The sequence below is a fragment of the Canis aureus genome, chromosome 3 (assembly GCF_053574225.1).
Source record: "Canis aureus isolate CA01 chromosome 3, VMU_Caureus_v.1.0, whole genome shotgun sequence".
NCBI classification, from domain to species: domain Eukaryota; kingdom Metazoa; phylum Chordata; class Mammalia; order Carnivora; family Canidae; genus Canis; species Canis aureus.
Genome location: NC_135613.1, coordinates 26,076,378 through 26,102,463, shown reverse-complemented (window position 1 = coordinate 26,102,463; position 26,086 = coordinate 26,076,378). Strand labels below are relative to the sequence as shown.

Genomic DNA, 26,086 nt, shown 5'->3' with positions numbered 1-26,086 from the left:
CTGGGGGGCTCAGCCACTTAAGCATCTAACTCTGGATTTCGGTTAGGCCATCATCTCAGGACCGAGCCCCATGTTGGGTTCCACATTGAGCATGGATTCTGCTTGAGATTTTGTCTCTCCCTCTCCCTCTGCCTACCCACTCCCCCAAACCACTCGTGTGCTTTCTGTCAAAAAAAAAAAAAAAAAAGTCTGCTTTGAAGCTACTTCTGTTTTCAGCCTTGACCACCTCTTAGGTACAATGTACAAGTTTGCTCTGTGCTGTTTAAATCTTTTCTTTTTTTTTTCTATTTTTTTAAAGATTTTATTTATTTATTCATAGAGACACAGCTAGAGAGAGAGAGGCAGAGACCCAGGCAGAGGGAGAAGCAGGCACCACGCAGGGAGCCCGATGCGGGACTCGATCCCGAGTCTCCAGGATCACGCCCTGGGTTGCAGGCGGCACTAAACTGCTGCGCCACCGGGGCTGCCCCTAAATCTTTTCTTTTGTCTTAAATTCACTGCTCCTTTTGGGGGTGCTTTCAGCAAGGACTGACTTACCTGGATCATTTGGTGACCCTCTCTTGTAAGGTCAGCTCATTTATGGAGCCAGCTGACCTTTGGGACACTTGTAACCTGTGGCTTTGTGGCCCTCCCTTCTGTGTTGAAGAGCCTTGGCTGGGGCAGGTGCAAGGGCCTAGGAGAGGTGGGCGTACGTCATGGGTGGGTAGCGTCATTTACGGAGGATGGGGAGTCAGGACCATGCCCAGGCTCAGCATGTTGGGCCCCAGGCAGGGTCTTCCAGATTAGCAGGCAAACCTCCTTTTGCCAGGTCGGGGGCAGGGGTTTGTGTGGCTGGCCCCGAGCATCCCATACTATGGCACCCGAGGCATTGATTAGCTAGCTATATCCTGTGACCTTCGCACCATGGTCTCTGCCCCAAGCATGGGGAGACCCCTCCACTTCCTTTCCTCAGCCTTGTCAATGGTGGGCATCCCTAGGTATCACTCCCTACTTGAGACCTTGCCTGAGCCCCTCCTCCTCCTTTTTTAATAAAACAAGCTTTTGGGACACATGGGTGGCTCAGTGGTTGAGCATCTGCTTTCAGCTCAGGATGTGATCCTGGGTCTGGGGATTGAGTCCTGCATTGGGCTCCCTGTGAGGAGCCTGCTTCTCCCTCTATGTCTCTGCCTCTCTCTCTGTGTCTCTCATGAATAAATAAATAAAATCTTAAAAATAAAAATTAATAAATAAAACAAGCTTTCTATATCACTTAATGTACACAATTCCATGGTTTTCATTATTCACAGAGTTGTACCACTTTCACCGGAATGGATTTTAGAACATTTTCATCATTCTAAATGTTTATTTATTTATGATAGTCACACAGAGAGAGAGAGAGAGAGAGAGAGGCAGAGATATAGGTAGAGGGAGAAGCAGGCTCCATGCACCAGGAGCCCGACGTGGGACTCGATCCCGGGTCCCCAGGATCACACCCCGGGCTGCAGGCAGGCGCTAAACCACTGCGCCACCCAGGGATCCCCATTTTCATCATTCTAATAAGAAACCTCATACCCATTAGCCCTCCCTCTCCACTTCTCAGTCTTCCCAGCCCTAGGCAACCATGAATCTACTTTCTATGTCTATGGACTTGCTTATTCTGGACATTTTGTGTAAGTGAAATCATACAGGATGTGGTCTTTTGTGGCCAGCTTCTTGCACTCAGCCTGTTGCCTTTTCTTTAGAAACACGTCTGACTCATACAGTTACAGTAGAGGGGTTTATACCAATCTATTACTCTGTCACAAGTATTGATGGGGCATCTGTTGTAGGAAGCAGGTGCTTGGCCACACAGCAAGGAACACAGCAGCCATGGATGGTGTATTCGTTATCTACTGCCATGTAACAAATTACCCCAAAACTTAGCAGCTTAAACAACAAACACTAATTATCATCTCACAGTTTCTGTGGGTCCAGAATCTGGAAGCGGCTGGGGCTGCCGGTGTCTAGAGCTGGTTTGTTGGCAGATCTCCGTGACTGTCCTGCTGATGGCCAGATATCTCCATGCGCACCCCCCGCCATGTGGGCTTCTTCACGGGGCAGCTTGAGTGGCCTTACAACATGGCAGCTGGTTTACCTCATAGTGAGAGAAGAGAGACAAGGAGCAGAAGACTAAAGCTGCATAGTTTCTGTGAGCCAGATCTTTTTTTTTTTTTAAGATTTATTTATATACTTATTCATGATAGACAGAGAGAGAGAGAGAGAGAGAGAGAGAGAGAGGCAGAGACACAGGAGGAGGGAGAAGCAGGCTCCATGCTGGGAGCCCGACGTGGGACTTGATCCCAGGACTCCAGGATCGCACCCTGGCCAAAGGCAGTGCTAAACTGCTGAGCCACCCAGGGATCCCCGTGTGAGCCAGATCTTGAAGGTGACCTGCCATCACTGCCAGATTCTTTGGGTCACACAGACCCATCCTGCTATAATGTGGTGGGGAGCTGCAAGGAGGGGTGAATACCAGGAGGAGCAAGTAACTGGATATGGTTTCATGTGGACAATGGCTCTGACAGTAGTCATCTCCCAGCCCGCTTGTTCATAAAAGGCCCCCCAGGCTGCCTCTGAATGAGCCTTGGGTCAGCTGTGAGTTCTGTGGGTTCCATGCTCCACTTGGGCCTCTTCTATCTTTCCCTGCCCTGTATCTGTAACCAGGGAATGTAGTGTGTAATTATTATTATTTTTAAAAAGATTTTATTTATTTATTTATTTATTTATTTATTTATTTATTTATTTATTATTTTTAAAATATTTATTTATTCATGAAAGACACACACACACACACAGAGGCAGAGACACAGGCAGAGAGAAGCAGACTCCATGCAGAGAGCCTGACGTGGGACTCGATCCCAGGTCTCCAGGATCACACCCTGGGCTGAAGGCGGCGCTAAGCCGCTGAGCCACCTGGGCTCCCCTATTTATTTATTTATTTGACAGGAGAGAGAGAGAGGGAGAGAGAGAGAGCCCGCGCGAGCAGAAGCAGGGGGAGCTGTAGGTAGACAGAGAGAGGGAGAAGGAGAAGCCGACTCCCCGCTGAACAGGGAGCCCAATGTGGGGCTCTATCCCAGGGCCCTGAGATTATGACCTGAGCTGAAGGCAGCCACTCAACTGACTGAGTCACCAGGCGCCCCTGCGGCGTGTGATTATGTACATTGCACTTGGTGCCACCAGATTTATCCACTTCACGTAGGATAATTTTTTACAGACAATTTTCCAGGTATTTGTGAATTCTGTTTGCATTCCTATCAAATTGATGAGCCAGCTTTTGGATTTCCTTTCATTCATGTTGTCCAGAAGGATATTGAGTAGATGAGACCATCCCAGTGGGTCTGACACTCCCCACCATGGCACTGGGTCGCACCATCTCACAGAAGTCACTGGAGACACCTTTCCTGATGGCCCTTGAGACTGTCTTGAGGGGTAGATCAGGTCTTGTTAAAATGAGCATGTATCATGCATTAAAAACTGAGCCTCAGGGATCCCTGGGTGGCGCAGCGGTTTGGCGCCTGCCTTTGGCAGGGCGTGATCCTGGAGACCCGGGATCGAATCCCATGTCGGGCTCCCGGTGCATGGAGCCTGCTTCTCCCTCTGCCTATGTCTCTGCCTCTCTCTCTGTGTGACTATCATAAATAAATTAAAATTAAAAAAAAAAAAACTGAGCCTCAAACCCTAAAGTAGTAGGGATATTTGTTGTGAGAAGCAGTTTTAGGCTCAAATACACTTAGAAGCTTCCCACAGAGCGGCTAGCAGATCAGTTTCGCGAGTCCCCAGGGTATCTTCCGTGAGCCTTGATGTGTGACTCACACAATGAACGCCCTGTTGGTCCCTTTACCCCCTTACTCCGATTTCTCCCAGGACGGATTCGCAATTGATCTTTTCCACAAACAAGGGATAGCTTTTCTTCTATAAAAGCTATAAAGAAGTCTAAGACGTGGTGTCCTCCCATGAGGATCACATTCTGGAATTGGACAGACCTAAGACTGCAGGAAACGGTTGCAGAATGCAGTGTGTCGCCGGATGCTCCGCTGCGAGGTCCTGGCTGGAAGCCCCCTTCCAGATGCTGTCCCATTGCCATTTGCCTCGCTGGCCGAGCTGGGCACGGGGTGCCGGCACCCGCTTTCACAGATGAGGAAACCGCTCTGGAGTGGTTAGGCAACTCCTCCAAATCCAGCTCTAACCCCAGGGCTCCTGCTCCTACCTTCTGCGAGAGAGTCCCTGCAAGCAGGAGAGATTTTGGTATACACTTGGGAGAGTGAGCATTGCGAACAAGAGCATCTTTTTTTTTTTTTTTTTTTTCCCTCTGCTGCTCCCCTGTCCACCCCAGGTCACAAACTCAGAAAGTCTCAATTAAGGCAGACTTTTTGTCTAAGCTTGGAGACTTGGCTAAAGGAAAAAAGAAAAAAAGCTCCAAATTCTAATTAACTTTGCTTTTTAACTACAGATGAGCCACTTTTTGAATTAACTGGGGGGTGAGAGTCTCAGAGATTAATGGAAATATGTGAAGATGGCAGGGAACAGGGGCCAGACACTCCTATAATTAGGCTCCCTCATCTGTGTGCCTGGAGAGTAAAAAGATCAAGGGAAGAAAGCCATGGGGGGATTATATGAATAACTGGGGAAGCTATCTCTCCCCTTTGAGGAGGATTATTTTCCAGAGTCCTCCTGTTTTCCCTAAAAGAATTAAAAACATTTAGCTGGGTTTTTTTTCTTGTTAGTTGCATCTTATTTTTACTGACTGGAGCATTCCTGTTCTCGACTCTACTCTGCATCTTCTCTGATCACACTTAAAAATGCTGTAGGGCAGGAGAATAAATTCCCCTCTATCCTTCTAGATTCTTGGCTCAGAACCCTCCACCCCATGATAAAAAGACAGATTATCGTGAGAAAAACAAACTTAATCACTAAAGTATGGGAGCCCCACAAAAATGTGAGATTCAAAGAAGTCACTAGAGCAGGAAACTTTATATTTTTTATTTTATTTTTTAATATTTTTTTTAAATTTTTTTATTTATTTATGATAGTCACAGAGAGAGAGAGAGAGGCAGAGACACAGGCAGAGGGAGAAGCAAGCTCCATGCACCGGGAGCCCGACGTGGGACTCGATCCCGGGTCTCCAGGATCGCGCCCTGGGCCAAAGGCAGGCGCCAAACCGCTGCGCCACCCAGGGATCCCTATTTTTTATTTTATTTTTAAAAAGACTTTATTTATTCATGAGAGACACACAGAGAGAGGCAGAGACACAGGCAGAGGGAGAAGCAGGCTACTCAGGGGACTCGATCCCAGGACCCCAGGATCACACCCTGAGCTGAAAGCAGATACTCAACCACTGAGCTACCCAGGCGTCCGACCTTTATACTTTTTAGACAAAGATACAATAAATTCATGAAAGATTGACAAGACAAAGGGGTTCGGGCTTTGGGCAGTAAAATGGTGAATGGCATTCACCAGTAAAACGGTATTTATATGGTCTTCTTGGCCCTAAATCTCCGGTCTCTGGTGAGAAGCCCGCCTTCTACCCTCCCAACCCCCCCCACCTCGCCCCCTACAGGGAGGGGTACTTTTCACAAGCAAGATTTATCCCCTGTTTTCAGGAGGACAAAGGAGGTTCAGGGTGTTTTTCTTGCACTGCTGTTTCTCAAATACCTTTAATTCAAGATATTCAGTATCCCAAAGTGGCATGGATGGAGGTGATAAACCCCTACAGTGCAGAGTGCCAAATGTGAAAGGCTGGTGTTTGGGATTTTGGTGGGCAGCTGGGAGAAGTTGACATTTGCTCACAGTGAGGTTACCTGGAAGTGTCATGAGAGAAGGGGGGGTGGTGACTAAGATAAGCTTCCCTCTTCTGGAGCTTGGTGATTGAAGCAAGGGTTCTCAGGCATGGGAGCAGAGGCTCCTCTGGTTTCCTGCCTCATGCTTGGGAACTTATAAAGAGGATCCAGTCTTTTAGCTGTAGCAAGTAGTAGGGCGGGAATCTAATTTCTCTATTTACTCTGATTTCCTAAGAGTGGTGAAACTTATTTAGTCACTAAACAAATTTATTTATGCCCTCATCTGTATTTCAGAAAGGATTTAACATTCCTGAGCCCTGAATGAGGCAGGAATCAGACACTTTGGTATTCCTTTCCTCTCTGCCACCAATTGATCGTCGAGCATAGCACTCCACCTCTTTATGTTTCCCATCAGTGAGAGCAAATGCTTTTTGAGCAATTACTGTACACACCCGACACTGTTCTAGAGGCTTTCCACTCACCTGTATTAATTCACTTAATTCTCTCCCAAACAAATTATTACATTATGCGTCTTTCTGGATTTGTTAGTGTGGTTCCAGTACATGGTTGTAATACAGGCAGGATGACTTTTTGTGGCTTCTGCCATTTTGAAGAATGCTGACTTTTCCTCTGGGCTCCAGAGAAGATGGTACCTGACGCCCCCAGTTTGGACCCCAAGCCATGTCATTGGGTTCCCCTGCTGATAAGGACCTTGTCTTTGCACTTGACTTTCATGCTGGAAAGGAAGGCAAGTCTGTAGGACTGGGCCCCTAAGGAGAAGGGCGCCCACTGTGTGCATGGGGGAGTGGAACCCAGGAGCCTGTCTGCCCACGGAGAATCTCTCCCCGATGGGGAGATGGTGATGGGATCGGCAGTGTAGAGTCGTTATTCTTCCCCAGTTGGGGGTTGTTGGGGATACTGACCCCCAGCCAGGATGGCTGTCAAAACTCCCAGCTCAGTCCGCCTATCCAAGGTCGGGCCGTGACTCCTGGCAGCTTATTTCTCATCCTCATACTACACCTCCACCCCACCCCACACCACCCCCGCACCCCCACACTCCTTGCCTGTGGGTCAAGGACAGCCCAGCTGGAGGCCAGTCCTCCACCACCCAGACCTCCTTCAGACTGTCTTCTGCCTCACGGTTCCCCTTCCCAGACTGGGGGGAGGAGTGAAGGGCAAAGTAGAAGAAGCCAGCGGGTGCAGCCCTGGAGGGGAACGGGTGGCATGCTGGGCAGTCTGCATCCAGTGGCCCAGGATCCTCCAGCGCAGGCCCATGTCACCTGCCAAGTGGACAGCCACGCTGCACCGAGTAGGTGGCAGAGCGAGGCTTAGTGTGTGAATGTGCGTGATGGGTGTGTGTTTGATCTCAGTGTTTGTCAGCGTGTGTCAGCTTATGTAATTGTGTGTGGGGGGGTGTGTCTTGGTGAAAGTGCATCCGTGTGTGCCATTGATCTGTGTCTGAGTGCATGTGAGGGAGTGTGTGACTTGACGTGTGTCAGCTTACGTAATTGTGCCTGAGTGTGTGTGTGTCTGAATGTGTATGGGAGTGTTTGCTTTGTGTGAATGTCTGTGACATACGGGGCTGGGATGGGGAGGGGTGCCCCCTCCTGCCCTGAGATGCCAGGGATGCTGACCACAGCCCTGACAGGGTCGCCAGGTGCTGGGGGCGGAGACACCAGGGTCACCGAGGGTGGCGGGACCCCCCACAACGCAGCGGCGGGGTCCTGTCATCCCAGGCTTCTTCAAGAGTCCAGGAGCTTAAAGCTGTTTGTGTCCTTTTCCTCCTCGCCTGCACCGGGCAACGCTGGGGCGGAATGGACGGGCCCTGCGGGCGGCACCTCACCTGGACCCTCGATGCAGGCCGAGACGACCACCAGAGTGGTCCTCAAACCACTTTCCTCATCCCTACGCCCGCCGCACCCGCTGGGACACCCGGGGAGGGGGTGGATTCTGAACCCACACTCCCTCCTTCCCTTGCGTTCCACGGTGGCAAAGCTTTAGGTCTAGGGCTCTGGACCCCGAGGAACATTCTGAGGGCCACCGCGCGGGACTCGGCAGGGCAAGAAGCCTAGCAGTTCTGCACCAAACCACGCGGTTCCGAGGCTAGCTCTGCGCCCGGCCCTGTGTGCTTTCGAGGGGTCAGCTGCTTGCCCTCGGAGCTTCAGGGTTCACACTGACACCCCGAGGGCAAACAGCACGCACCTCGCAGGCGGATGCCTGGGTTGCCTGGAGCGCTGTGTGCAGTGCGGGGCAGAGGGTCACTGCGTTATTGCACCAGCGCCCGCCAGCGCGCCGGGAGTTCGTTGTAATGAATGGAGGGACTAGCGACGGTCCCCGGCAAACCCATTTACCTTCTGAATCCGACCCGTGCGGGGAACCCCGACGGAAAGGAAGGCCCAGCGGCTGGGGAACGGCCCGCACACTGGATGGGAGCGCAGAGCCCGGATGGCCAGTTCCGAGGGTGACCCCGGCTCCGGACCAGTGTCGGGGGGCCAGTGCCCTGGCGGTTCTGGAGACTCCCCGGGAACCCGGGAGGGGAGAGCGGTTTGGGGGACCCCCAGCCCTCGCTCCCTTTGCAAACACTACTTTGTATTCTCCAGTCACGAGGCGGGAGGGGGCCCAGGGCCAGCGTGCGCACGCTGCCGGGGTCCCGCGGCGGCTGGGGGGCTCCCGGCCCCGGGCGCACGCTCCACCTGCCCGGGGCTGAGCAGCGGGGGTCGGGAAGCATTTGCAGCTGCGGCCGCCGCGCAGCCCGCGGTCCTCGGCGCTCAGACACTCCGCCTGGCTGGGGCCGCGGGAATTTGCCGACGGTGCCCGCGGCGCGGCGGGCCCTGGCCCCGCCCCCGCTCGGCGGCCCGCCCCGGCCCCGCCCCCGGCCCCGCCCGCGCCGGCCCGCTGTCCGGGCCCCGCCCCGGGCCGCGCCCCTCCGCCGCTGCCCGGCTCGCCGGCTCCGCGCCGCGGGCCTGCCCTCAGGCCCCCGCGGGCTCGGCGCCGCCGCCGGGAGGCTCGCGTAGCTCCGGGACCCGCCCGCCGCGTCCCCTGGGCAACCGTCTCCAGGGAGCTCGGGCCCCGCCCCCGGCACCGACCCGGTACGGAGCCCACCTGTGCGGGCGTCTGCGGGGTCCCAGTGCCCCCCTGCGCACGCCCCGCCCCGCCCGGCGCAGGGCTTTGTCCGCCCGGGGCGGTCGGGGTCCAGGGACGTGGGGGCTGGGGGAGGCGCGCGCGTGTCGGGGCGGACCGGACCCGGCTGGGGAGGCCGAGTCAGGGGGTCGCGCTCGCGTCGTGATGCTCGGGTGTGGGCTGGTTCGTGCTCTCCTGCTCTCCTGCTCTCCATGCATCCCTTTTGTGCCTCCGGGGGGGCGGGGATCCAGGGTGTCCCGCTGCCGCCCTTGATGGGATGAGCAGGGCCCTCAGCCGGGCTCTGGACGTGGACGCGCCTGTTCAGAGCAAGCTGTTTACTTGTCAGGGACCCAGCAGTTGCCGTGCGCATCCTCCCCTCCCCCTGTCCCCGATTCGGGACGGAGCATCCTGCGCTGTGCCCATTCCTGGCATTGCTTCCCAAGCTTTGCCCTTGAACCCAGGGGCTAGAGGGCGGCCGACCCAGATCCTGAGGTCCTGGGCAGCGTGAGGGCCGGAGCAGAAGACGCATCTTCCTCCGGGAAGAGCCTCCTCCTTGGCCGCCCTCTGGTGAATTCTGCTCCAGCTCCCTGTTTCCTGACCTGAATTCCTGAGGACGAATTCCTTCTTGCCTTCCCTAACTCTTCCTTCCCTCGGCTCCATCTCCATCGTGCATTCTGCTTTGTCTTTCCTCCTTTTGCAAGTGCTTTCTCTATAACCATGCCTTATTTCCCTGTGACTGAATTGCTGGGGTTTGTCCTCTTAACTCCTTGGTCAGCGATGGAAGTTATTTCTTCATTAGCCCCTGGCGCTGACCTCTGACTTCTCTTAGGAAGTCCTGGCTATCTTCCCCTGGATGCCCAATGAAGAGACCATCCAGGGTCCTGTTCCTGGGCTCCTGCAGCAGGCTCCATGGGGTGTCCTTCCAGGGATTAGGCTCTCAGCAGTGAGAATTCTAGCTTGGTTCTGGAAGTGGATCCTTGGAATGGACACCTTTTCCAATGGCTTCCCAGCATGGGCTTTTTGCTGTGGAGAAGCAAATGATTTAAGTTTCCTGTTCCTCAAGCCCCCCTAGCCTTGCCCAGTGGGTTCCAGGCAGGAGTCTCCCTGCTGTGGAGGTAGCTGTGGCCTTAGCTCTGGGTTGGAGAAATTGGCAAGTCCTGCTCTTAGAATCCAGCCGGCTGGGCTTCCGGAGCTCAGGTGTCTTCCTGTCTCTGGGGTCAGATTATTTGCAGGAGTGGCTGACAGCGGGGGAGAGAAACACCACCAATGCAGTGAGTGGACAGGCCTCTCCCCACACACCCATCCTTTTCATCTCCAGCAAGCAGGGATGAGCCTCCCTGTATGATACAATTTAGTACTTGAGTAGGGACCTCAAGTGCAGGAATCTGCTTTTTGCATCCATTGAATGGAACTTGAACCCAGGCTTGACACACAAAACCAATGAATAACTCTAAAAATGATGTAAGTCATCTTATGATCTTGCTTCAGGTCCTGGAAATGCTCCGATGGTTTGCTTCAGTGCCATCAAAGGGGCTGGGGTGGCATTGACACAGGTGGTGGGAAAGGCCCATCAAGCAGAATGTGATTGGTTTGCAAAATGGGAGCCTAGGTGAAACAGTTGCTTTCAAGCTAAAACCCTGTGAGGGAATGCTTAGAAGGTTTGTGAGACTTTCTCTTTTAAAAATGTCATCCGTTCATTAATTAATTCATTCTTTCTTTCTTTCTTTTTTTTTCCCCCCAGACAGATAAGGAGCTCAGAGTCAGGCAGGGGCGGAATGGTGCTCATTGATTCCAAAGCATCTCTGATCTGCCAGACAGAGGGGCCTTTGCTGCTTTTCTTTCTTGGACCATTCCAGAGAGGTAGGTTGGCTGAAGGAGAGAAGTGTGTGGGGAAGAAGAGATGTCATTTTGTAGATAGCTTAAGAATTTGAACAGACTCTGCCTTCCCTGACCAGCCAGCCAAAGGAGAAGCTCTCTCTAGCTTCCGATCTAGAACTAGATCACGCAAAGGAAGAGAATGACCCAGATGTGTGCTATGAGCCAACAAAGGGAAGTGAACCAGACCTCGGCCAGCTGCCCAAGAGAGGGATGCTGCTGTCTGTGAAAGGAAGGGGGGCTCTGCTCCCAGGAGCCCTGGAGCTCATTATTAAGCTATTTGACTTGCTTCAGTCATGGTAGAGTTGGGCTGGCCCATTTGGGGAAAGAAAAATGAAAACATTCTTCCAGAGGAAGTGAATTGAATTCTTGTAACTTGGTATTGGTTCTCAAAGAGTCCTTAGGTAGGGACACTGTTTCCCCAGAGAGTTGGCAGTCACCGTATCAGTAAGACAATGCTCCTTGGAACTTCTAGGACATTTGCTGGGAGATGAATGCAGTCTTTTCATTGTGCAAATGAAGAAACTGAGGCCAGAGACTGACATTGAGCATTGGCTTTGGTGTCTGGGGCTAGCTGGGTATGGTTAGCAGGCTCCCAGATTGGCAGGCCACAGTCCTATTTGCAAGCCCTGTGGGTACATAGGTATGTCTGGCTGCACAGTAAATTCCTCTTTTCCTGGATGCTTGAGCAGCTACTGTCATTTCTGATGGGAAGGAGCACAGGGTTACAGCATGGTGTCATCCCTTGGAAGCTTCCCCCTGGCCCCACTCCAGACTCATTTTCTCTGGATTTTCATCAGTACTATCCAAACTTCTCTGTTAGTGTGGCTTTCTTTAAAAAGATCAAGATATTAAAAGCATAATGTTGACCTATAGAGTCGATAAAAACAGAGTACCCTGTGGGACAAGCAGAGACTGGCTTAGGACTTCCACTCAGTGCTCTATTTCAGTTCTGCCACCCTTTGAAGACCTTGGGACTGCTTCTGTGGAACCCCAGGACCCCCTGGAACATAGTAAAAAGCCATGGATTGTGTAGACCTCTGTTGGGGGATTAGAGTTTCTTCTATACACCTGTTTACACACCTATTTACAATATTTTTTTTCTGAGATTGATTGATTTATTTGAGAGAGAGAGAGAGAGAAAGAAAGAACACAGGGGGAAGGGCAGAGGGAGAGGAAGAGAGAGAATCCCAAGCAGACTCCATGTGAGCACAGAGCCTGATGCAGATCCATTTTACAATCCTGAGATCATGACCTGAGCCAAAACCAAGAGTCAGACACTTAACCAACTGAGCTGCCTGGGCACCCCAACAATATCTTGATTCTTGTTTCAGCAGATGCCTTTTAATAATTTTTAACCATGATGCTTTTTCATTTATTAAAAAATACCTACTTACTGTTGAAAATTTGCAAAATCAATTAGCATAACCTACCTCCCCCCCCACCCCCCAAAGAACCACTGTTTCCTTGATAGGAGTAACTTCCTCCCCCAGATCCCCCAGAAAGCCTTCTATGTGTCTGTCTTTATTTTTTTTCTAAGATTTTATTTATTTATTCATAAGAGACGCACAGAGAGAGCGAGGCAGAGACACAGGCAGAGGGAGAAAGAAGCAGGCTCCATGCAGGAAACCCGATGTGGGACTCCATCCCAAGTCTCCAGGATCACGCCCTGGGCTGCAGGCGGCGCTAAACTGCTGAGCCACCCGGGCTGCCCTGTGTCTGTCTTTAGAAACTTGATTATGATGTATTGTTAAATATTATTATGAACTTCCGTGAAAACCTAGCCAATGGAATGCATAGGTTTATCCTGGATCTGTTTCAAAAGCTCACTAAAATGAGAGTAAAAGAATAAAAAAGGAGTGCATCCTTAAGGAAACAGACAAAGAAATGATTGAGGAGGAGCAGTGAAGCAAACACATTGAGAGGCAGAAAATAGGTTGGTGAAAGAGATGCAAAGCTTAGAATCTTGACTGTCCTGTGCCATGGTGGAGGCAGACTGGTGTATTCAAGGAGCCACCAAAGGCTCAAGAGTGGGAGCTAAAGTGTTTCTGATGATAGAGTGCAGGGTGGACTGGAAGCAGGAAGATTGATCAGAGGTATGTGTTGGAACAACCAACCTCTCTCTCAGCCCACATGATCAGGTGACTCTCTCCTCTAGCCCAGCAGAAGATGCCTGTTTTCCCAGAGGTATTCCTGACCTGGAGCAGCTCAGGCCCAGCCGAGGGTGGAAGGAGGTGGTGTGGGGACCAGCTGAGGGCAAGAGGCACACTACTGAGAACAGAAGGAGTCAGTGAAAATTGGTATACTGAACAGTAAGATCCTTTCCTGGTTGGATCCCAGAACATGGCAGCCTAGTTTATACCCCTCTCTGATTAGGCCCTTGAGAAACTTCTCTCTAAGGAAATGGACCTCATAAGAAAAGGTGACCCTCAAATACTGACAATGAGGGGACTCTCTTGGAAAGCTAGCTTGCTACCTTATCATTTCACAGTGATGTCTGCCAGGCGACTGGACTTTCCTGTGCACAAACAGCTTTTAGTGCCTCTGTCTTAAATTTGAATGGGCAGCTATGGGTCATCCCACATAGAGTGAAGCCTCTAGCATGAAAGACAAAGACCCAAACAAACAGAAAAAAGGGAGTCAGAAGTCATAAACATAGTTGTTTATAAATGGGAATATTCATAAAACAATAAGCTCTTAGATATAAAAGCTGGGGTAGTAGAGGTGCCTGGTTGGCTCAGTTGGTAGAACATGTGACTCATGATCTCAGGGTTGTGAGTTTGAGCCCCATGGTAGGTATAGAGATTACTTAAGAATAAAATCTTAAAAAACAAAACAAAACAAAATAAAACAAAAAACTAATAGTAAAAGCAAACATTTCAATAGAATAGAGCTGGAGATTGAAAAGTAAATTTCTAGAAAGTAGAACAAAAAGATGGAAAATAGAAAATAAAATATAAGAAAACTGGAGAATCAGTTCAAGATGCCCAATATCCACCTCATAGAAACTCAAGACAAAGAGAAAAATGAAGAAAGGGAAATTATCAAACTGTAGTAAAAAAAATTCTAGAACTGAAGAGTCTCTGAGTAGTACTCAACAATGAATAATAAAAGACATACTACATAAAAGTAAAGTATGTACTAAAGGACATCATCATGAACTTTGAAAACTTCAGAGGTAGAAATTTCTACAAGCCAACAAAGAGAAAAGAGACCACATCTAGAAGATCAGATAAAAGAATGGCTCTGGACTTTACAAAAGCAATACCAGAAGCTACAAGACAGTGGAGCAACTCTTTCAAATTTCCAAGGGAAATTAATTCCTGAGCAAGAATTCTGTAATTATCATTCAAGCAAAATAATAGGATAAAGGCACCTTTGTAAATGTGGATTTTCCAAAGCTATGTGTGTGCACATGCATGCATACACACATACCTTTGTATCACTATTCAAGGAAACTAGTGGAGATTGTGCTGTACTAAAATGAGTGTAAACTAAGAAAGAGGAACGAATGATACAATATGTAATTGTCTTTTGTTTTCATTTGGTTCAGCTTCCAAATGGCTTTCAGTATTTCAGCTGTTATCTTACTTTGAGTTTGGAGAAAAAACAAACAAACACTTACCTCACCATGGGAACGGCAAAGGACTTACTTCCAAGCTTTCCCTGTAGCTAGGACCTGTGACCTAGACTCCACTGATGAGATGCACCCACTGTATTTTGACAGAGGAGATGGACGATGCATGTGCTGTATCTGTGGTTATGGTGGTGGCAACAATGAGGGGCTCCTCAAGATCAGCTTCTTGGCTCAGAAGTGGCAGAGGAACAAACTGGCCATCAGTATTCAGTGGCAATAGAGGCAATTTTGCCATCAGACATGCATTATGGAATCCAGGGTACTAGTTATATTTCTTTTTTTGTTCAACTTGTTTTTCCTGGGTTGATAAGCACCTCATCTTTTTATTTGCTATGTTTGCAATGTACTAATCACTAATTTTTCCTCAAACTCTCCAACAGAACTGTGAAACTCCTCACAAATCAGATAATTTGTCAGCACCTGTTCTGCTTAATCAGTGGGAGTTGGCTTCTTTACTTGCAACCAAGAACCTTGAAGGTAGAGAGATTGGTGAGAATTCCCATAATAATGGTGAAGCAAAGTTCCAGCTGTACAGTATAGCTGCACAGCTCATCTAGAGATCAACTAGGCAAATTTGGAGCAATATGGCTGAGGGCCCCAGGAGGAATATCTCCAAGAAAAAAAATGAAGCTCATGGATTATCCGACATATTTACCATTTTTTTTAATTTACCATATTTTTAAAAGTTTTATAGTTCTGTTAGTTTAGAGAAGAATTATATAATTGTACACAGAAAACAAAAAAATGTTTGTACATAGAAAATGAAGCAAATTATAAGTGAGGCAGCTATCAACTATAGAAATAACAAAAAATTGAACAAGAGAGGAAATAAAACCATAGTATACTATGTGGTTTGGTTTTGAACAGTATTTATGTAGTCATAATAATGTAAGCACTCAAGTTTGATTAACAAGAAATTATCATAAGAAGATGGAGGAGAGGATATGTGTATCTGTGTGTGTGTGTGTGTGAGCAGGAAAGCACAATGTCATCTTCTAAGATAAGAAGTTAAAGGTTGAAAATTGAGAAATATCCATATAAATCGATTATTTAGAAATATAGAGATAAAAACCCAAAGAAACAACTGTAGTCACGGGTGGTAGGTTTGGATGTGCAGAGCAGGAGGCTGCTGCTTTATTTCCTGCAAACATTTTAGCTTTAATTAATTTTTAAAATCCTGTGCTTGTGTAACTTTCATAGATAACAAAATTTTGAAGTAATTATTTTAACATTCATATCCACCCATATGATAGCTGTTTTCATTTTCTCTATGCTTTCTGAAATGTTTTGTCCACAGACAGATGTTGCCATGGCAAATGGATGTGCATTTTTTTGTTTCATTTAATGTGGGGGATATTTGCAGTGCTGTGCTGTGTACACAGGTGTCATTTTAATGACTGTATTCACTCCTATTAATTATCATACTTTTTCTATTATTTTTGGTTTTCCACTTTCACGAGCAATACCACAAATGAGTATCTTTATACATATAGCTTTTTTTCCCCTCCTTTGAATTGCTTCCTTAGGACAATTCCCCAAATTACCAGACCTGAGATCATGGATCTTTCTCTTGATTTTGATGCATAGTGCCAGGCCCGTGGCCTTCAATGGGCCATGAACTGAACATCATAGGAGATAGCTGGGATAGAATTTTTTTGATAGGATAGTTGGCTCACTTTTCTGATAACAACAGAAGAAATCAGGAGTCTCCCTTTTTATAGAAGGAAATTTCCAGAGACCTTTGCTTTTCATTCTTCCATGTCTATTCGGTTTTCCTCCATTGGCAATTTTTTTTTTCATTCTTAAATATTCAAAATAAAAGATATTGCTCTATTAACTAATATGGCTTCAAGGGAGGCACATTTAAAATGGGAGTCAAAAGAAGAAGGGAAGAAACAAAGAACAGAGGGAGGCAGAAGCAGATAGACAAGGAGTAAGGCAGCTCATGTCCTTAGCGTACCTGTCAAGCAGACATTGGGACACCTTTTGCACGATTTTACATCACTTTGTTATTTCATCAATTCTCGGCCTTCACTCCTCCCACCCCTTTTTCTCCTGTCGCTGGAGCTTGGGGTGTCAGACCACCCTCCAGGCAAGGCCTTCCTAATCCTGGGCATGGTTTTGGAGATGTCTTGCTTGGCTGGCCTCTTGCTTATGGAGATTTCCCTCCCATTCCTGTTTTGGATACAGGTTCCTCCTCCAACTGATCCCACTGTACAGTAGCTTTACAATGTGCCACTTGGATTGCAAAGGTCTCCTTTTTGCTGTGGCTGACGTGCTTTTGCTGTGCTGCAGAGACTCTGCCCTACAAACTCTGGTGGCCACCAGGGACAGAGGATGCTGGGTCTCCAGGGGAGACACACTGAAGTGGTTCTTATGAAAAGTTCTGTTTTTTGGGAGAACAGCTCACCCATCCTAAAATTGTACCTGTTAGGGGGACCTTGTGCCAGTCTGTTTTCTATCTGGTCTATGGCTTCAGTTCTTTGTCAAGAAAGTTCTTATACACAGAAGGTTTCAAGGTGGGGGTGCTGGAATCCCTTCTCCTCAGCTGGTAAGAGCAGAAGATTGGGGCATTTTGTGGCAGGTAGGGCCCATGTTTTCCCTCATTCATCTTGCCCTGCCAACTCTTGCCTGGGGTCTTGGCCTAATTCCTTTCCCACCTCATTCTTGCCTCCCTCACTTCCATTTTCCTCAGCACAGCTGAAGGAATTTTTGTAGAGCATAAAGTCAGGCCATATTAATCTGCTTAAAACCCTCGAGTGGCTTCCCAATGCACTGATAATAAAACCTGGTTCTTTGGGCAGCCCAGTGGCTCAGTGGTTTAGCACCGCCTTCAGCCCAGGGTGTGATCCTGGAGACCCCGGATAAAGTCCCACTTCCGGCTCCCTGCATGGAGCCTGCTTCTCCCTCCGCTTGTGTCTCTGCCTCTCTCTGTGTGTCTCTCATGAATAAATAAATAAAATCTTAAATAAATAAAATAAGATCGGCCTCACTGCTTCTCCCAGTCATCTCCCCTCTGGGTTCTTAACTCCAGTTTACCTGATCTCCTGCCTCAGGGCCTTTGCACTTCCTGGTCCAGTGAACCCTATTTCATGGATCGTTGCCTGATCTTCCTTTGGGCCTCAACTCCAATATACCTCACTTGAGCACCCTCCCCTGACCTGCCATCCAAAGGATATCCTCCCTCCCTGCAAGCCCCTTTTATTTCATTACAACTCTTTTCTTATCTGAAGTCCTCTTGTTTATTCATTTTCCTTTTTTCTTTTTTTTTGATTTTCTCCTGTTAGACTAAAAACTCCGTAGAATCAGGGATGGTGCCTGTCCCATTCCCTGATGGGCACATTCCCTGATGCTCAAATAGATATTTGCTGCATGAATGAATGAACAGGACTTATAGCCTGCAGCCTCTTGGGCTGCAGGGGGGGCCCATTATGTCCTTTTTCCTGAGGGTCTCTGGGAGGATGTGGTTATTGAGTGATCGCTGGGCTTGTCCCTGGATGCCAGAGCAAGAGGTGGTTTCTAGAAAGCTCCTTTAAGGCAAACATCCAGGAGCTCTGCTGGGAAGTGGAGCCTCTGGGTAAAGCACCTTTGGAATTTAGCTATGAAGTGCCCATGTGCATCCACTTTCCACATAAGTTAGGCAACAGGAAAAGCATCTGCTTCATTCTCCACGGAAGAGAGTCTGGGCAACAGAGCACTCATTAGAAGGACTGTTTGAGGCTGAAAATACCTGAAATCCAGCCCAGGTCAGGAGGCCTAACTGGACTCTGCTCTGTTCGGCATGGTGCAGAAAGCCTGTCCCTTGTCAGAGTGGGTACTGGTCTTGGTTCCTCCCAGCCTGGGTTGATGGTAGATATTGGACAATATGTGTAACCACCTTGGAGACGTTTCTGAGACTCCTCTTGAGCTATTTGGGTGGTAACTCTTGGCTCGGAAACCCAGGTTTTGAACAGATGTTTTGCCCTAGAGTTAACAGGAGCATCTCTCTCTATGGACAGATTCCTAGCCCTGACCTCGAGGGGCCTTTAGACTCTTGCTCTAGAATAACATGTGAATCTAGAGTAACATGAGAAGGTACGTGGCATGTCTTGCCCAGGGCGCCCCTAGGGAGGAGGATGTTTATTGCTCAGATAAGCAGGATACAACTTCCCTTCTCCCTGCTGCCTGTCCCCTGCTCAGAGCCAGCTGAGAGTGACTCATGTGTTCCCTTGGGAAGCTGTTCCCCAGGGCATGTGATTCTAGCACCAAAAAGCCTGTCTTTACATCGACAAATGCTGGGCAGTGACTTCTACTCAGAGTGTCAGCCACATTTGTGATAGCCACTAGAAAGATCCGTGGAACCCTAACAGACTCAGGAAACAGACCCTAGCTCACAGCCCTAACATTGTAAAACTTCAAAAGAAATGAGAGGGACGCTTCAGGAGTCCCGGGCTTGGCACAGGCCACCAGCCCAGGGGGACTAGCACATGGGTTGCCACCTCTTTCCCAGTCTGGAGCAAACTTTGGGATGCTATATCCCTTGCTTGCCCTCCTCTCTTAGAAATAAATTAGGGACCTAGGGGCGCCTGGATGGCTCAGCCAGTTAAACATCCATCTCTTGATTTCGGCGCAGGTATGATGTCAGGGTCCTGAGATGGAACTCTGCATCGGGCTTCACGCTGGGCATGAAGCCTGCTTGCGATTCTCTCCCTTTCTCTGCCCCTCTTCCCCCCCCCCCCAAATAAAAATCAACTTCAGTTTTAAAAAAAGAAGAAGAAAATAAGGCCCTTGAAACAGGGAAGGGTGATGGCAGCACACATGCTCTTACGAAATCTTGGGAGAAACTCCTCTGCTGGCGGCTCAGGACTCAGACATTGGCAGCAGGAGAAACTGTGCCTCGACCTTGGCCCAGAGAAGGTGTGTCTAACTGGGCATATCTCAGAGCAGCTGGCAGAGGGATGGTGGCTCCTGGGCCTGAGACCCCCAGCTGGGAACGCCCTGCCATCACACAGCTGTGCCGTGGATTGGGCTGGCCAGAAGTGGGAAGGCGAAAGGAAGGAATGGTGCTCCTTCTTGTCCAATGTCTGATATTTTATTCATGATTCAGAGGAGGACAGACAGGAAAGTCTGCCTCGAGAGTCTGGCTGACTCAGCAAGCAAGGAAGGATTGCTCATGGTTCATCTTTGGTTGACGCCACTCTGGTGCCTCCAGGGGGTCCTGGCCCTCACATACCCTCTGTCTCCAGGCCAGCTCACGTGTCTCTGGAGGTAGCCTCCTGACCCCAAATTATACCTTGGGAACCCCAAAGACCTCTCCTCTAAGCTCCACGCTAGGGACCACTCCCTGGCTCTCTTCACGGGGATGCTCACTTAAGCAGCTCAGATTCACCATGTCTGAAATGGACCTCTTGCCATTTTGTTGCCTCCAGATCTGTTTCTCCCTTGTATTTCCCCATCTCAGTGTATTTCCACCAGCCTTCCAGTCTTCCCAGCCATACTGGCTGTCATCCTTACATCCTCCCCCAGAACGTCCTGTCTCATCCACCAAGCTCCTAATGTATCTTGATTCCCTGCCTTTCTCATCACCAGGGGCATGAACCCCCTGCCACCACTCCCCATGTGCTTGCTCCTCTCTGAGCTTCACACTGAGCCAGGGGCTTCATTTTGGATACAAGGTAGATCCTGTGGCTCCTGTGCTAAGACTGCCCACACCACTCTTGGAGTGACACCCAGGCGTCTCCCCTGTAAAGGCTCCGGACTTGGCACCTGCTGACTTTCTCAACTCATCTCACCCCATGCCCTCCCCGCCCTGCCCTCCTCACATGCTCTAGTGGCCTGCCTTCCATCTGCTCTGGACACGACTGGTGCACTCTGGTCCTCTGCTCCAGCGTCCTCTTCTCAGATGGGCTTTTCCTGGCTTCCCTGCAGGGAGAAGGCTGTCCTCCATTACATCACCATCTGGCGTATGCTGTCTTCACTGTGTTGATAAAATGTGTAATCCTGGAGTATAGGCTTAATCCACCACTGTGTGCTAGCACCTTGCACAACTCCTGGCACTTAATAAATGTGAGTTTAAACTAATATATCTCAGACTGAGCCTATGTATGAAATATCAAATCCAGTAATACATGGGTGCTAGTTATTCCCACGAGATGAAATTACCAACAGTAAATGTGAATTCCTGTATTCAGATTCAGGAGATTAATTGGGAGAACGTGGGGTCTTGTGAGAAATAGCTGGAAGGTTGGCAGCCAATGATAAAAAGGTTGGAGCTCAGTGATATGATTGCTGAAGAACTTTCTTGGGGGAGGGGACTGATATGCTTTTAGGCTAAGCAATAGGAATCTGGTACCCAGAAAATTCTATAGTTGGCCTGTCAGGCCCTATCCACAGCATCTTGTTTTCCCAGAGTTCCAAACAATGGCAAGACTCTAGAAATTGTATTTCTAGAGGTACTGAAGCCACTATCCAGCAGAAAGAGCCATCAGATGACAGCTCTGTGTGCCTCTAGATGACAGCACAAAGGTCAGAGATGGCTCTTAGAGGCAGGCCAATTTCCAAGGAAAGAACTTTCAAAACACTAGAAGCTTCCTAAAATGGAACATGCAGCTGCAAGTGCCAAAAAAAAACCCAACTCAAACCGCTCTAAGTTTAAAAGGGGGGGGGAGGTGGATGGGGAGCGGAAGGCAGGGAGAGGTTTTGGCTCATAGAACTGAAAGGTCCAGGGATAGTGTGTAGCTTCAGGCATGCCTGGATCCAGGGACTCAGAGGATGTCTTCAGGACATCACTAGTCAACGCTCAGCTCCGCTCTCCTTCTACTTCTTTTCTCAGTTTCCACTCCTAAGAGCAGCAGGAGGTGGCCGCCATCAGTCCTAGGTGAATAATCTGTCTTTTCTGCTCCCCCAGGAGGAAGTACCCAAAGAAGTCCAGATGTCAAAACCCACTGGACTGACTTGACATTCCCATGCCCAACCTGGAATCGCTGTAGCCAGGAGATGACATACAGTGATTAGCCAATCACTAAGCCAATGGGCCTTAGGCCCATTCCCAACTCTAATCCAATCCCTGTGGCCCCGGGGGAAATTCAGGGCTCTGATTGGCTGGGCCTGAGTCTCAGGCCATGCTAGTGGCCAGACGCGAAGCCAACTCCTCTAAACCCCTCAGACCGAGGCTGTGTTGAGTTTGTGAAAAGTCCCCAGCACCCAGATCAAGAACCTGGAAATTACCAGCACCCAGAAGCCCCCTCATACCGCCTTTCCCCTGGGGTAACTGCCCTCCTTCTGGGGAGACACCTGTCTCTTCTTCTGCCAACATAGATCCGTTCTGCCTGTGTTTGTTCTCTGTATAATTGGAATCATGAGCACAAACTCTTCTGTGCATGACTTTTGTTCAGCTTCATGTTTATGAGATTCACTTACATTGTTGTGTGTATTTGTAGATGGTTCCTTCTCCTTGGTATGTAACATTCCACTGGGAAAAGATACTGTAATTTATTTCTCCATTATACTGCTGATGCACATTTGGGAAGTTTCCAGTTTGGGGCTATTATAAATGGCAGCTAGATACTCTTGTTTGTGTCTCTTGGTGCACATGGACTCCTGTTTCTGTTGAGTGTATACCTAGGAGTGCAATTTATTGCTGGGTCACAGGGCACATGTGTGCTCAGCTTTAGTTGATACCTTGCCAAAAGTAGATACTTCGCCAAAGTGGTTGCACCAATTTGCATTCTTGGAGCAGTTCTAAAGTCCCTGGATTAGGGATGCCTGGGTGGCTCGGTGGTTGAGCTTCTGCCTTCGATTCAGGGCACGATCCCTGGGTCCTGGGATTGAGTCCCACATTGGACTCCCCTCGGGGAGCCTACTTCTCCCTCTGCCTGTGTCTCTGCCTCTCTCTCTCTCTCTGTGTGTGTCTCTCATGAATAAATAAATAAAATCTTAAAAAAAAAAAGTTGCTGGATTAGTTGGCATCTTTGTTCCAGACACTGCACAATGATAAGTCTGAGCTTCGTAGAGTTGGGGCTTGTTAGCAGTCATACCTGGGTCCTGCGCCTGCAAAGAAAGAGAAGGCTCCTGCTTCCTCCTGACCCATCTCTGGCATTTGATTATGTCCTGCCCGCACTATCCTGGGTCTTCATTTCTTAGGCATGACCTTTATACATGAAAATATTTCCGTGCATCCCAGATGGGTGAGTGAAGCAAAGGCTCATCCCACACAGCACTAAGAGGCAGAAGAGCAAGGCGGCACAATTGTCTCAGGTTCCACCCCTTTGGCTGGAGTCCCAGGGAGCTCATGCCACGTGTGCTCATCTTCTCCTTGGGATCCAAGTGGCCAAACGTGCTCTGTGCTCTGTGCTCCTGACTTCCTGAGCGTGGCGGAAGGACATTTAGCATTGTAAGTGGATCCTCCAGGATTCCTGCCTGCCCTCCACATTTTGAATCAAAAAGAAAGCCTTTGGCCTGGCCAGTCTTAGAAAGAGGAACCCAGAGTAGGATGTGGTTTTACAATCAGGGGAAGTGGATCCCAGCAGTGGTAACATGGTAGCACAGTGTGATGCACGCATCCTGCTGCTCCAAGCAGATTCTGCGTCTAGCCCTTCTGGAGGCTGAGGTCTGGGCTTTATTGGCAGAACCACCAGAAGAATAGCTCTCATAAACTGAAAAATTCCTTTCAGTTATTTTTCAAAGTCATTTAAATGTAGGAGGATGTGACCCTAGAGTGGGAAGTATTTTTCTCAAGAATAAATATCATAAAACACAAAGGACAGTATTTGACTGCATCAGCATTACGAACTTGTCCTCTCAAAAAGGTGCCATAAATAAAGGGAAAAGATGACTTGGACCAGAAGAAGATATTTCCAACTCATTTAATCAACAGAGGAATTGAATCTAGAAAAAAAAAAAAAATATATATATATATATATCACCCTATAAACCAATGAGAAAAAGATAACCCCACAGAGGTTTATCTTCTTTGCAGAAGATAAACATTTTATGGATAATCAGGGAAATACAAATTAAAACAACAAAAGAGCATTCTGTGCCTGTCAGTTTGGCAGAAATGAGTGAATTTGACAATACTATGTGCTGATGGAGGTATGGAGAGTAAGCAGTGGACAGTGGTGCCATTGCTAATGGACACCACTACTTGACCTAAAGCGCAGGGTGTTGTTCTAGGTGTCATAGGTGGTGACTGTGATCTGACAGTTCCGCTGGACCTGTGCTGTCCAGTGTGGCGGCCCCCTGCTACGTGTTGCTCTTGAGCACTGAGAATGTGGACAGTAACTAAGGAACAGCATTTTTAAGTATTTTATTTAATTTTGATTCATCATATGTAAGAATGGATACTCAACTCACTTCTTGGAAAACTTTTCAGTATGTTTGGAGCAACTTGAGTCTGTGGACCTAGTTTTTCATCTGTTAAGGGCATGACATCGACATACAGATGAGGTGTTTCTGATGGAAATCTTGTGTCCAAACTGCAATGTGCTGGAAGTAAAAAATACATGCCAGCTTTCAAAGACCTGATGTCTAAAAGAAGAATGTAAAATGCCTCATGAGTAATTTTGCTATGTTGATGACATTCTGAGATGACTAGATTTTGGGTATATTGGGTTAAACAAAATGTAGGACTCAACTTAATTTTATCTTTTTTACTTTTTTTTTTTTTTTTTTAATGTGGCTACTAGCAACTTTGACTTTACAACATGTGTTTCGCATTGTATTTCTTTGGACAACACTCATCCAGACTCTACACAGGGGCAAAGTGAGATGTCTGAGGATACACATTGTAGCATTGTTTGTAATAACCTAAAAGAGTAGAAACATACCCTGGTGTTCATCAACAAGAGAAGGGGTAAATAAATTGTGGTTTATGGACACAGCGAAATACCACAGGAGTTACAATAAATGAGCTAGAGCTACATGTATCAGCATGGATTAGCCTAAAGAATGGAATGTGGACTGTCAGAAGCAGGTTACAGAAGACTCGCTATTTGCTCTTCAAAGTTTGAAAGCATGCAAAAATATTAGGAATTGTTTGTGGATACATATTAGTACAAGAAAAGTATAAAAACATGCATAGAAATTATAAACAACCAGAATCCAGATGGTGGTAGCCTGGAGCGGGGAGAGACTCAAAAGCCCTTTAATTGTGTCTATAGCATTTTGTTATGGGGAGGGGTTGCTATGACTTAGATATTTCAACAAATTTTTTGATGGCCAAAGCCATTTTTAAGCCACTTGGTTTCTGGTTAGAAAGTTTCCAAGAATTACTGGAAGTAATTCCTGGGTTGTCCTAGGTTGTCTGACTAGCGACCTTGCCATCCCCCACCTCTGACAGCTGGTGCCCATGGAGGGAAGTCTCCCACATGTGTGTGTTCTTGAGAAAAAGTGATTTGGAATGGGTGTGTTGGTGTCTTGACTTTGGGTCACTATGGTGAGGGATGCAGAGTGTGATGAGAGGTGAGGTGGGGTCTGGGGGCAGTGGGAGCCACAAGCCACTCCAGGCAGGATGAGGCCCAGGAGGAGGTGAGCTTTGGGTGCCTATGGGAGGGAACCTCCCTTCCCCAACCTCCTGCCACCAAAGCTCCTGCCATGCTGTTTTCCAGAGGATCCTTTCCAAGGATTCAGTCGTCACCCTTGGGTTGGCCCATTTTGCCTTTCCTTCCTTTTCAGGAAAGCTGGTGTCTGAGAAGTGAAGAAGCAGGATGCCCCCTGGGGTTGACTGCCCCATGGAATTCTGGACCAAGGAGGAGAATCAGAGTGTGGCTGTTGACTTCCTGTTGCCCACTGGGGTCTATCTGAATTTCCCTGTGTCCCGGAATGCCAACCTCAGCACCATCAAGAAGGTACACGATCCTGACCTTAGAGCTTGGAACTCAGAGGGAAAGACAGACAGACACTGGGGCTCAGATTTGAGATCGTACAATACTAATTGTAAAAGATGGATAATATCTAAAATTGGTTTAAAAGCTTATAGTTAGAGCCCAGCTGGCATTTTGAATTCAGCTTCCCCCTTTATCATGGCAGGATTACACTCCCTGGATTCCACTGGGAGCTCCAGGGTGTGGTTCCCATGGTGGCTTTTCCTTCTCTCCATGACTGTGCCATCATTTCTGGAACCACTCCCCGTCCACGGCCACTTAAAAGAGTCTTATCAATCTTTTCTCTGTAGAGCTGTCATCATAGTAAACATCATCTTTGGAAAGAGTTTTTGGTTTTGCTGAATAATTTTCAGGGTGGATTACTGAGTCAAAGTGTTAGCCATCTGGAAAATATTTGGTAGATATTGTCTTGTGATCTTTCAAAGGGCTTGTCCCACTTAGGAAGTGTGGGGTTTAGTAGGTCATGCCCACTTTAAAGGACAAGTCCTCAGCTCAGAATTTTAAAAGTTTATACTTGGGAGCAGGACCAAAAAAGGGAAAGAAGCAGTGGATCATCCCTGAGTTTTTGTTTTGCTTTTTAATCTCCCCTTCCTGGGAGATTTCTTTAAAAATTAAATTGCTGATTTTTTTTTTTTCCATTTCAAAAACAATATGGACACATTGATTTGGGAAAATAGGAAAAAGTAAAAGGAAAAAAAAATCACCTGTGATCCAGCCCTTAGGAGACAACCACAGTTAACACTTCGGCTGTTTCCTGTTTTCTATGGAGTGGTTTTTTTTTTTTTTTTTTTTTTTGT

At 48.1% G+C, this 26,086-nt stretch overlaps 1 protein-coding gene across 11 annotated transcripts in view; it reads left to right on the top strand.

Annotated features, from left to right (window-relative positions):
* PIK3CD (phosphatidylinositol-4,5-bisphosphate 3-kinase catalytic subunit delta) overlaps positions 1 to 26,086 on the top strand; it is a 54,130-nt gene that overhangs the window by 14,149 nt on the left and 13,895 nt on the right. For 7 of the 11 annotated variants that reach the window (XM_077891292.1, XM_077891291.1, XM_077891289.1 and 4 more), the window contains exons 2-3: positions 10,657 to 10,775; positions 25,081 to 25,253. In XM_077891292.1, the coding sequence (XP_077747418.1) occupies positions 25,113 to 25,253 (141 nt within the window). In that variant the 5' untranslated portion in view covers positions 10,657 to 10,775; positions 25,081 to 25,112. Of the gene's footprint in view, positions 1 to 8,737; positions 8,885 to 10,656; positions 10,776 to 25,080; positions 25,254 to 26,086 lie in introns of those variants that run through there. The other 4 variants (XM_077891283.1, XM_077891285.1, XM_077891284.1 and 1 more) reach the window with 4 other exon arrangements.